This window comes from Fusarium keratoplasticum, chromosome 9 (assembly GCF_025433545.1).
Source record: "Fusarium keratoplasticum isolate Fu6.1 chromosome 9, whole genome shotgun sequence".
NCBI lineage: Eukaryota > Fungi > Ascomycota > Sordariomycetes > Hypocreales > Nectriaceae > Fusarium > Fusarium keratoplasticum.
The window spans coordinates 588478-600755 of NC_070537.1; the positions used below are offsets into that span (position 1 = coordinate 588478).

Consider the following 12278-nt stretch of genomic DNA (forward strand, 5'->3'; position numbering starts at 1 on the left):
CACTCCTCCACCAACATCCATCTCATGCCACCTGAGGCCCTTGTTTGACACCGGCGGAATTGTACCTGATGGCAGGTCCTCTCCAGATTGGAGATCTTGTCAGTCTTGGGCGGCTAGCTTGGGAGATTTATGATGCCGGTTGGACTGAAGATCGCAATGCAAGTAAGTGCCCAATGCTCCAACCAGTGTTTCCAACCTCCACGTTGGGCTGCCTTGCAAGGCTCCCCAGGCACATCGCCGTCGTTGGCTTCCTTCTGCACACGATGTCCTTCAAAACTCTATCGAGCTATTCTCTCCTTCCTTTTTTGTTCAACTAGTCATGCTGACTGTCATTTAGCAAAACAGTATTTGGAATTTTGGAGAGATGTGAGAGGGCTTGCCGAGAACCTCGACATCCTCAGCAGCGTGATTACACAGGCGGACAATTCCCTCCAGAGAGAAAGACAAAGCGTAAAGACCAGAGTGCGATGGGATCGGAGATCACTGATAGAGATTGTCGGCGACTATGACGGTACGCTTCGAGAATGCCGTGAACTTCTCGAATCAAACATACGGTATCGTGGGGGAAGCGGCCCGCTCCGCAACTTAGAATGGAACATCCTCGTTCAACCCACTGCCGACCGGCTGCGCCAACGCATCATTTTGCACAACTCCAAGGTCCTCCATATTTTGAAGCCGTTTGAGATGTAAGTATGACTGGTGGGGTAGTTGCTGAGGAATTTGGGCTGACAACCATGAAGCGATCTTCTCTATCGAGTACGACAAGACATTGAGTACATGCACGCAGACATCGCCTACAGGCTCGACGGCATTCATCATGATATCAAAAGACTCATGGGAGTTCTCATCCCTGACCTCGATGAAGCGCTGAGATTGCGAGAGCAGCACACAACGGTCCTCCTGGAAGTACCTATGAACCTGGCAGAGCAATTCCGATTTGCCGCCCTTACTGGCCACTCAGAGTATCGCACCGAGAGCGACTTCGACCTAAGCGAGCTATCCGATGCCTTCATCATGAACTTCAGAGGCAGCACTGCCAACTTCCAAGCCGGCATGCTGGTCACGGACCGTGTCCCACCTATCGATCAATATATTAATCTCCTCAAGTGTATATGGCTGTTTAGAAGGATCCAAGGGTCTCGGGCTCTCCAGGAGGCGGATCGGGACATCTCGCACTGGCCCTCCTATGCCCGACAGCTTGAAGATGTGAGCAGCTCCGAGCCAAGTTTCTGGGATTGTTGCTAACCCTAGTAGGATCTTTCATTCGAGTGCAGTCGGTTCGGTCGCGAGCTTGTTAAACCAGAGTTATCGACCGCAATACTGAGGCGCGAAATGTTTATCATCTGGCCGGAGAAAGACCCGACTCCTCTGGTCGATGTGGTGACCCAAGACGAGATGATGCAGGAGCTGCTCGAGGTGTAAGTTGACCCTGTTAACTTCGAGTTGGATGGATAACTAACCGATTGTAGACCTCTAAGGGGCTCCCACCCAAGTGTCGAAAAGAAGGCCAAGCTTCTCCGGCGTCTTGGTGCAGATGGACGTCGATTCAGAATCATCATGTCAGGCTCAGAACAAACAGCATCTGGTCGGCCTAGACAACAGAGTATGTGAGACTCTGACTTCTTCGTGGGCTCATTACTAACACTCAGTAGCTGAAGTCATCGACTTCGATATCACTTCGGCCGTTGTTAATCCCCAATACGCCATGCCCGACCTCCCAACTGGCCCCGGTATACCACAAGAGCTACTTATCCGCCGTGACGAGAGGCTTGCAAGAATGACCTTTATGGATATGAGCGACATCCTCAAGTTCCAACAAGCTATCACCGGATACAAGGTGTGGTCTACTTCTACATATCACGGGGTCGTTGTTGCGTTTGTCATTGGCGACAAAAAACTCATCGAGAAGGCCACCATTCAACTCTGGGTTCCAAAGGAGACCGAGGGCTCGCTGGTCACCAATAGTGATGCCGCAGCCAGTACCACCAGAAGTCCCAATGGCAGCCGACAGAACTCTATTGCTACCTTTAGTTCTGCAGTTCCTCAACGCCCTGGCCGTGGCTCCATCGCCTCGCTCTCGACTACGCTTACCGGAAGCAACTCACCACCTAGCAACAACGGTAATGGGTTCTCAGTATCATCTCCGACAGTAATGTCAGGGAGTAGCCCACTCAACGGAGGCAATGGGACTTCTTCCGGTCGCTTTTCGTCTCTCTCAACGATCCATCAACGACAAGCGACTGGTCCCGAGGCGTTTGGCTTCCCAAGGCAGACCTCACCCGGGCCAATTCGGTCGTCGCCTCCAGAATGGCAGTCTCCTTTTGGAGGAGCTCCACCTCGTCAAATACCTCGGAAACCAGTCGGACAGCCCCCTTCCCCTCGTCGATCAAACACTTTGATTGGGACACCATCAAACAGTACGAACGGGACGAACAACAGGCGCTCCTTTAGCGTATCCAGCGGCATATCGAGCAACAGCAACTCGTCCAACAGTGACGGCCGCAGCATCAGCATCTCTACAGGAGCTAACACCACTGGAGTGCTGCTGCGCCGTCGACCCCCGAAGCCCATGCTTGTCCTGTTCACGCAAAGCTTTGAGACTGGCAAGCTATCCTTTGTGACTGTCCAGATTGACGAAGACACAAACTTGAACCCGGAACGTTGCAACTGTCGCAAGTCGGGCAAGGATGGAGCTGCCTGTGCCTTGGCGCCCATTGAGAAGCGCAAGGGTGACGCCAATCTCGCGGCTCGACGATATGAACCCTCGCCGTCCGACGGAGAGATGGACTGGAACATGGCCCGGCTGGCACTCAACAACCCAGTAGCAGCGAGTGACGATGTCAACTGGCCGAACCTCAAGCGTCTGTCCATTCAGTTCCCCAACGCCACTGCGAGGGAGAAGTTTGTTGGAACTCCGAACAAGTGTCGTTGCAAGATCAAGAAGCAAGGAGAGCTGCAGAAATGTATCCAAGAAGGTCACCGTGGGCAATGGGGACAAGTACAGGAGTTTCATAGGAGAGACGTCAACAAGTTCCACAAGGAGAAGAACGAGGGCCGACAACATGTGGTCTACGGAGGCATGAGCTGATGAGATTTTGTCTGTGAGATGCATGGTATGGGCTGCATCAGCGTTGAAGGAGTTATCTGGCTGGGTCGGAGCAGAGGAGTACTGGCATTTGTCTATCTACTGGGGGAAGATGGCGTGAGGGCGTGCAAAAATCTGATGATATCTGAGGCACTCCCTTTGATGTAATTTGGGGTTAGCTTGAATCTTTGAAACCTGTTGATTGTGATATCTGGATGGCTTGTGCTTGCGATCTGACTGCTGCTCACGCGACATCACACCTGGGGGCTTCCTTGTCCAAGGCGATATCGTTCTGGGGACTGATTCGCACGCTTGTGTTGATGAGATTTGTGCATCAGGTGAGAGATTGTGGCGTCTATCGGAGCTAAGGCAAGGCAGAAAGAGGGGTTTGAGATGCATGCCGTCTGTGTCTCGCATATGTTGGATCGGTCATCAACTTCACAGGTCATGTTGAGTCTAGTTCAAGCCTAAATGGCGTTTATTAAATGTACGGGTATATGTGCGTGTGTAGAAAGCCAGTGTTTGAATATCCTCCAACTCCTTTTCAAGAACGTAACGATCGTAAAGTGGTCATCAGCCCTGTTTCTGCTGCTCGATGCTATGCTCTCTGCTCAGCTCAGTCGTGGTCTTATCAGGCTGAGCCTCCTCATGAATAGCAATGTTCGTAGACGAGCGTCCCGCATCGATATCGTCTTCCATCTCCTCTGGCAGAGCAAGGTTGAGGATCACACAGATAATGGCAGCAACGGCAAAACCGGTCTCCATGATGAGGGTGATGGCATCCAAAAATCCCTGAAGTGAGCGGTTATCGCCCTTGTAAGTGAAGATGTTGTCAAAGTAGTTGGGGACAAGAGTGGCTCCAAAACCCAGAGCGAAGCCAGCGGTAAGGATGAATCGGTTGCGGCGAGTAAAGGGCACGCCACGGGTGATGATAGACATGCCCGAGACGGCGACGGCGCTGAAGAGGAAGGTAGTCATGCCACCGAGGACAGCGGAGGGGATGGCGATAAGAGAGGCGGCGAACTTGGCAAAGACACCCATGATGATGAGGAACATGGCGCAAGCGAGACCAGCCTTGCGGTTGGCACAACGGGTAAGGACGATAACACCGTTGTTCTGGGCGAAGACGGACATGGGAGTCATGGTCATGAGAGAGCCGATACAACCAGCGAGACCGTCCGAGAGGATACCTCCCTGGATACGCGATTCGTACGTCTTTCCGGTGACTTCGAGTCTCGAGACATCGCAGGTGGCTGTAATATCGCCGATCGCTTCGGTAGCGCAGACGAGATAAACGGCCATGAGAGGGAGGACGAGAGGACCGTAAACCGAGAGCGGGAATGTGTGAACCCAGGCGAAGGAGGCCACAGGGGCAGCGTCGATGCCGGATCGATCAAAGTAACCACAAGCAGCAGCGATAATGCAACCCGTCAACAATCCGATAACCACCGAGGTGGACTTCATGATAGGAGAACCGAATCGTTCGCACAGGATAATGGTCAGGAAGACGGAGAAACCCAAGCCCAGGAACTCTGCAGATCCCCAGGGGAGAGGGTGAGGCGCGTTAATATCCGGGCACATGGCAAACAGTCCCTCGGTAGCCGTCATGCAGACTCCGCTGCCGCCCATCCAGTTAGAGAAACCAGACTTGATGAGCTTGATACCAATGAGCATGACCGTGGGGCCAGTGACAATTGGGGGAAGCACCCGCAGCAAGAACTTGGCGGGAATGAATGAGATCAAGATGTTCAGAAGAGCACACACTGCAGATGTGCCGATGATGGCTCCGTAGCCCTTTGGACAAGGGAGGGGATTGCCTTCAGAGTCGGAAGGGCAGTAACCGTTGGCGTACATCTGAGTGAGACTGCCTTGGGCAACGGGAATGACACTGAAAGAAACACCGACGACGGAAAGCAGACCAGTGCCAATGAAGTACCTAAAAAGAGATCCAAGTCAGTCGAAGAATCAGGACATTGTTGGAAGGATGCGCATACGGAGTGCCCCAGATCTTGAAACGAGTGATCTGAACAGCAGAAAAGATACCTGAGACGATCAAAGCGGTCGACACAAGGTACTGCTTCTGATCAGGTAGCAGATTGGCGCTGCTACTAATGATCATGGGAGGAGTAATGACACCAGCCAACATGGCCAGTGCATGCTGAAAACCCAGGAGAAGACCCAAGAGGACTGGCATCTTATCGTTGACGCCAAAGAAGGGGCTCGCGTTGGTGCTCTTCTTCATGAAAGGCAAGTTTGGTCGAAAGAGGAAGCCATAGTTGTAATCGCCAATGAGGCCATGCCTGGTGGTGAATGCTTTCCTGAGGCCATTGAGGCGTTGGCCAATCGACTTTCTTGGTGCTTGCTCGGGCACGATGGACCGCGGACCTTGATCTTCATCCATTTTTGTGATGTTGAAAGGAGGAGAAAGAGAGATGGGTCGATGATGGCTCGCTTCGACTTGATAAATATGGCCTTAGACGGCGATCGTTGAAGGAGTCGACACTAGACAGGGGTTCAGCGTCGATCGACTCTTGTACATGAACAGCCTAGAGCAAAGTGAGGGACCAATTGGCAGGCAATTGGATGAGCCGAAGACGAGATGATGTCTGAATTGTCGAAACAAAAGTTGTGAATCGGCCGGACATGGTCGAGTTAAAGTATCAAACGCCAACTGACTCTGCGCAAATCGGCCCAGAGTCAGAACAGCGTTCGGATGGGGCCGTTGTCGCGTGGTGCTGGAGCCTTTCGGAGCCGGCGGCCAACTTTGGCGCAGATAGTTCAAGGTCTCAGCACTGACAGCTTTGTTCCAGAGATAGCTTATCAGCCTCCTTCAGCTCGGTGAATGGCCAGGGTTGGGGCTTCGAGTGGGCGTATGCGGGTCCCTGAGGCCATCTTTGGTATAGGATGACATCGAACGACAGGGACGGTCAGGGCAGATCATCTCTTGTGTTCCCGGTGAGCTTGCCTGTGCGCAGTAACTTCTGGTGAAAGTGTAACCCTGAGCTACATCCGGGATGCCAAAATTTTTCAGTTCGTTATCACCGAAGGCGGGGAGCAGGTCGAAATGCGCCGACGGCGTGGGGGATAAGGAGGATGGCCTGGAGCAACCATTGGGCTGGGACCGAATCGACGGGTGCATCAGTCCATCGTCCGGGGTAAACTCTTCGCCACAGATTAGGATGCTTCGCCTAATCGCTGTCAAGAAAGAGTGACGATGACAAACAGAGCTCGATTGGAAAGGTAATGCATGTGATGGCTTCGCTTCGGTCCTCCAGCCCGCGCGCTAGATCAAGCATGGCCGGGGAAGGGGGCGCCATCGCGGAGGTTGTGGCACCAAGGACATGCATTTCATCGCTGTGGCCATCCAACTTGCTCCTGTTTATCTTGCAGGTGGAGGCAGTTCTTGGCTCCAGACAGAGTTCACCGAGGCACGTTGCTGTCCGCGGCCACTGCTCAGCTCTGGGCATCCAAGAAGGAGTAGCGCTATCAGATAAGATAGGGCGGGTGCGAGACCCCGGGTTTCGGCCACATCCGCTGCGATAGCAGAGGTGATTGGGATATCAGAGGACGGAGTCGGGCGGTAGCGCAAGCGTCAATGGCATCGAAATTTTAAACATAAAGGGTCAACCCCGGAGTTGAGCAACGGCGATGACCGTGAGAAGAGCTTGCCACGCAACTCATTCGTAGGCAGAAAAGGGAAATGGTTGACGGACGGATGGATGGTTGAGATCTATACAGAGAAAAAAGAAAGGAGAAAACGAGATTGCCGTAAGATATCCAGTCTCGCCATATTATGAGATTGGCGAGAATGCTGCTGTCGTTTACGGAAGGTGCCTACGTGACAGTTAACCTTGCCCAGAATAATTGATGCGTTCTGCGATACTGCAGCACACAGTCGCCCCGGAATCGAGCGACGAGATGGAAATAAGGTGGACTTGATCTCTGCGAAATTGTTTGTAACGAGATCAAGAAGATAAAAAATTGTATTACGTACGTGCTCGGCATGAATCGTGAAGCCTCAGGCTGTGGCTTCCCCAGATCTCCCAAGCCACAAGCGATGCAACCCCCCTCCCGTCCCCTCCCGAAAGCCCGCCTCCGCGATTTTTGCTCCGGGCTGCCCACTCGCCAGCGTCCGCTGCTGCATAGTTCAGTGCAGAGAGGGCAAACGATCAGCGTTACGAAATACAGACGTATAAATGATGGTATCCGGCCTCGGCGACTTCTCCGCGCTGCAGGCTCATCTTTCCCAGGCATTTCCCTACTATCCATTTCGGTCACTTTTCTCATTTCTTCCTTTTTCCGACTTGACTCTTCCTCGTTGTTGGTATCACTGATGTTTCCAAGAGGAGTGAGTTATCAGGTCGTCTTTATCCCGACTGCTCGAGCGTTACTGTCCAGGTTGGGTTGCTCAGAAGCTCACCCCCTCCCCCTTCTTCGAGCCCTTGACCAGGCGTTACTGTCCAGATCTTGCAGTAGTCTCAATACGAGTCTGTTATTCTACTATTACAATCCCGGTGCCCAATTGCTCAAGCCTTTCCAGCAAGGGATGACAGACAGCACACGCACAATCAAGCCTTTTGGGCGACAACGACAGCCAATTATAGCTGACGGGTCCTTCTCCGATGGAAGCTAACAGGGGAACCCGCATCCCCGACGCTAACACCTTGCATCCCCGAAGCCACGACTCCCTCAACGGTGGTTCCTTCAGGGTCCAAAGCTCCCCACTGCACTTCCCTTTGACGTCTCTTTGACATCAACGGGTCTATCCCGTGGTCCTCTGGACCCCCTCTCTTTCGTCATTTTTCAGGGTCTTGCAGGTTTTTCTGTCCTTGATGCAGGGACCGAAAAGTGAGTTGGATCCAGTGGGCTTCTTCTCCTGTACTTGATCAGCAGAGATTGGTTTCATTTGTTCCACGGCGACAATGCTCCGCTGTTTAACTCCCTTAGCCCAACGGGTAGCTTCTCGTCCCGGGAGTGCCTTTGCGTGCTTTACGTTAGAGCAAGGGGTGGCGTTTTAATAATGTGGCGAATAACATAACAAAATGCTCCGATGGACAATGGCACCCGCGTTTCGGTTTCTGCTAGCAGTATCAGTAGCAATATTTCGCTTCCGGGTCACGTTCATCTGCCCATATTCTTCCCCTCGTGCCATTGTTGTCTCCTCCCATAAGTCCCTTACATCTTACAACCCTATTTTCGGTCAACTTCATCGCCATCGATCAAATAACTTTTTTTCTCTCTTCAATATTTACATTGATATTGTGCTCGCTCAAAGCCTCAATATTCAGACAAACGTCGCTTCCGCTTCGTCGGACGACAAGCGTCCGTCCGTCTTGATGATCCGCTCTGGCAGCACCATACAGAGGCTACCACCCCAGAAAGCCACTGATCCGGACCTCCTCGCAATCCGCGCTAAGCTGCTCAACGCCCTCGCTGTCAAGACGTCCACGCTCGTCACTCCTCGGTCCTCGCGCGCCGCTTCTCCCAGCGCGACTCCTCGTCTGCGATCCCGCCGTCCGGTCCACAGCCCGTCTCCCCGTGTTGTCGTCGGCCCCAAGGCCATCAACTTGCTGCCCGTTGAGCTGGCGAGCCTGCGCCTGTCGTCGCCGCTCATCGTTTCGAGCCCTTCTCGACTGAAGATTGCCCGCAAGATTCAGGCCATCATTCCAAATCTCGACACTCGCATCCTCAGCTCCGCCGTCATCACTGTACCTACTCGAATCTCCGGCCGAGACTGTGTTATTAGTGTCGGCAGTGGTTCAGCTGTGACTCTGGCCCGGGCTGTTAGTTTACGCAAGGGGATCCCGCACATTTGCATCCCTACAACCTTCAGCGGCAGCGAAATGATTCCCGAAAGCAGCACCCCAGTGCCCCGCGAGCGTGGTGGCAGTGAAGGAAGCAATTCAAGAGCAGCGAGGGAGATTGCTCGAGAATCCAAAACACTCCCTGCTGTCATCATCTACGACGACGACCTCACCACAAGCTCATCAACCCGGTTCTCTGCTCCAAGCGACGAGGACATCATGGAGGACCGAGCCGAACCACATCCCAAGTCAGAAGACGCCTGTTGGAGCTACATCAATCTTCCAGGTGTCTAAGGCCACAGGGTTCCCTACTCAGATTTCCCATCTCCTTAGACTCGGTACTCCCAGTTTTGTATATTGCTAGGAGCACCTGAGGCTCCGATTCTCATACTGTACACCCGATGGCGCCGATTTCTCGGACTTGAGATGAATTTATGCGACATACACGACATGCGACCACTACCTACCGCCCCCCAAACACCATCGGGCATGCCATACGAGCCCGAGAAGCCAGTGTCCGGCCCGCCGAGTGCGCAAGCGCTCTGCAGAGCCCGAGGCCTGACGCTTCTACAAGATGGCAACTGACGGCCGTCCCAAAGGATGCTCAAGACTTGAGCAGTTCCGGGGATGACGTCACCATTTGAGTCTCCGAAACCTAATGTTTCAATAGCAGGAGCCATGGCCGCCTCTGCTCAACCTAAACAAGAGACCATCTCACACCTCGAGTCAAGACCCGGGGTTGGAAGAGACTCATGATTGGAGCCTGCCAGGCTTCGAACTACCACGGGGCCGCTGGGCCCCAGAATCCACCCTCAAAGGCTGGCTGTCTAGCATCGGCCGAGGCGTGTTTTGTTTCGACTCGATGGAGGGGCTCTTGGTTATTTCACTTTGTGATGCCTTCGTTTCGGAAGACCACCAACTGCACACGAGTCGTTGGATGTCCGTCTCCTAGGACGGACTTCTTTGAATCGCCGAATAGCTAGCTTCTACTGCTAGTGTTATCAATAAGGCTTCTTGCCAACTTATAATATGGCCAGACTTTGTTTTCCATATCTGATTGCATGTGTGAATTACCAATGCCATTCGATACGACATGCTGGCTAGCAACTGTCTCGGGTTGCTATCCATGTTTATAACCGTTTTTCCTTTCCTTCCAGAGCCATGTTCACAGGGTATCACAACGTGAGTTGTCCTCCATCAAAAATATCATCCACGTACGCCTCCCCTTTTTAATCCAGACCATCGAAGCCCATGATGCCGTGGGCTCCCATCGGTCCCAGCTTGCTGCTCTGTACCTCCTTGCGTCGCTTTGCCCGTCGCTTCATCTCGGCGACTCGCTCGTCGTCGCTGTCCTCGTCGCTATCACTATCCGCGGCTCGCTTGCCAGAGTTGATTTCCTCATCATCACTGTCATCGCTGTCCTCGTCATCGTCGTCGTCGCTATCGTTGCCGCCTTGTAGCTCCGAGAGCTCCTCCCACAGCTTGACACTCTTGCCTCCAGCGCTAATAAGGCGGTTCTCCGAATCGAAACCCAGAGACACAACGCTCTCCATATGATCGTGGCGCAGGTTGGCCGAGACATCGACTTCACGGCGGACTAGGTCGACGACACGAAGGCTTCCATCACCGACGCCACAGACGACCTTCTTTCCGAGACCCATTTCTTGGGGCACCAGCACCAAGGCGTCGATACTTTCACCTCCGCTCTTCTTACCGCCGTCGACAATGATGCGCTCTTGTTGATCATCCCATGCGCCCTTGTCCCAGAGTGTCAGGACGCCAGATCCGGAGCCAATGGCCAATATGCCATTGTCACGGTGTCCCTTGGGACCCATGCCGGGGACGAAGCACGAGGTTAGCAGCTCGTCTTCTTGATCCTCGCTGCGCACAAGCACTCCTCTCCTGACATCTGTGACAGCCAGGGTCGTACCACCAGTGCTGACCCATTGCTTAGGAAATCCGCTAGTGCTCTCCTTGGTAGGCGGCAGAGGTGTGATCGAGGAGACGTAGTCGGCGTGGGGGAAATGGGTTTGGGCAGGCTTCTTGCCAGGAGCGCCGTCACGAAGGTCAATTATGTGCAAGGCGCCTGAGTCGGTCGCAAGAAGGAGGCTCTGAGGGTTCAGGACGTGGAGCAAGGTAGGCGCATCGGGCATCGATGTTGTACTCGGGATAGCGAACTTGGAAATGACCTGACCAGTGGTCGGTTCGAAATGTTTGACGAGGGAGTCGGTTCCGGCCGAGTAAACGGCTATGTCCTGTTAGCATTGGCCTGAAGCGCAAATGAGGCCTCAACAATACTTACCTGAGCCGTCATGGGCATAGACAAGAGACCTGCAGCTACCCTTGTGCCTTCGCGTGCGCCAGACAGAGTCAATCATGCTCTTTCCATCACTAAGGACACTGGTATCTCCGTCGGCGCTCTCGTCAGAGCCGGTGCCGGGAGGCAATCGAAAGGTCTCGACATGTCCGCTGGAGAGACCAACGGTGAGCAACGGCTCGGTAGGATGAAGGGCTGTCGCGAAGACATCGGCGGTCAGAGGTAGCGTGCAGGTGTTTTCGAACATGGTGGTGGATGATTGAAGGACGGCGTGAATCGCAGCTTGGAAAGAATAGAGAACAGTAGAAGGTAGGCGCAAAGAAACTGCGAATTAGAAACAGAGCAGGGGCCAATCAACTCCAGTGAGCTGAAGTGTTGACACTTTTGCCCGGATCTTGGACAATAGGAATGATGGGCTGGAGCCTGGTCGAAACTGGTCAACTGCAGATCGAGATGTTTCGCATCTGAGGCTAGAAAAAAAAAAGATGGCAGCCCAGCTCCAGGGAGCTTGTACAGTGTCGATACTGCCGATAACTCTGATTGGGCACGGTGGAGGCGGGTACCTGCCTACCCTACAACTCTACAATGATCTCTCACGGTAACTTTTGACCAACGTATTACTCGGTCACGACAACCCGGATGAATAACATGAACACAAATCGTGAAGCACCTAAGTTGGCGCTTTATTACCGTGTTACTTACGGTGGAAATGGGTTCGTGGTTCGTCCCGATTGCAATGCGGAAAAGCTTGTTTCAACCCTACTAATCTTGCCTGTTAGAATGGGAGAATCGAGAAGTAGGTCTCAAATCGCATCTAATAGATGCTCATAAACAGGAATAGCATGATTAGCTACAAGCCTCTCCACATAATGTCGTCAATGACATTGATCAAAGCCAAATAAGGAACACAAGACACTGTTTATTGGTGGTGGCTCTATCCAACGATGGAGATCCATCGAAGCTCGATCCCGATCGGAGCCGACAAGTCAAATGGTGGCCGCCTGGCGCCGTAGCTCCCTTGTTACACCGCGCCTAGTGCCCGTTTCTTCTGGTAGATCTGGGTCTAGAACGA

General features: G+C 53.1%; 4 protein-coding genes across 4 annotated transcripts; 2 read left to right on the plus strand and 2 right to left on the minus strand.

Annotated features, from left to right (window-relative positions):
* Window positions 1-68: 68 nt before the first annotated feature.
* On the plus strand, window positions 69-3088 carry NCS57_01107800 (uncharacterized protein; the record flags this gene model as incomplete). Its single annotated transcript, XM_053060800.1, has 6 exons — window positions 69-162; window positions 338-686; window positions 741-1206; window positions 1255-1418; window positions 1470-1603; window positions 1653-3088. 6 exons carry the CDS (start codon window positions 69-71, stop codon window positions 3086-3088), a joined length of 2643 nt encoding a protein of 880 aa, XP_052909186.1.
* Window positions 3089-3658: 570 nt separating this feature from the next.
* Window positions 3659-5486, minus strand: NCS57_01107900 (uncharacterized protein; the record flags this gene model as incomplete). Its single annotated transcript, XM_053060801.1, has 2 exons — window positions 3659-5021; window positions 5080-5486. 2 exons carry the CDS (start codon window positions 5484-5486, stop codon window positions 3659-3661), a joined length of 1770 nt encoding a protein of 589 aa, XP_052909187.1.
* A 2641-nt stretch (window positions 5487-8127) lies between these two features.
* Window positions 8128-9183, plus strand: NCS57_01108000 (Fe-ADH domain-containing protein; the record flags this gene model as incomplete). The annotated part of the gene is made up of 1 exon (XM_053060802.1): window positions 8128-9183. The coding sequence occupies one exon, from the start codon at window positions 8128-8130 to the stop codon at window positions 9181-9183; it is 1056 nt and encodes a 351-aa protein (XP_052909188.1).
* Window positions 9184-10118: 935 nt separating this feature from the next.
* On the minus strand, window positions 10119-11453 carry NCS57_01108100 (WD repeat-containing protein JIP5; the record flags this gene model as incomplete). Its single annotated transcript, XM_053060803.1, has 2 exons — window positions 10119-11137; window positions 11192-11453. 2 exons carry the CDS (start codon window positions 11451-11453, stop codon window positions 10119-10121), a joined length of 1281 nt encoding a protein of 426 aa, XP_052909189.1.
* Between the last annotated feature and the right edge of the window lie 825 nt (window positions 11454-12278).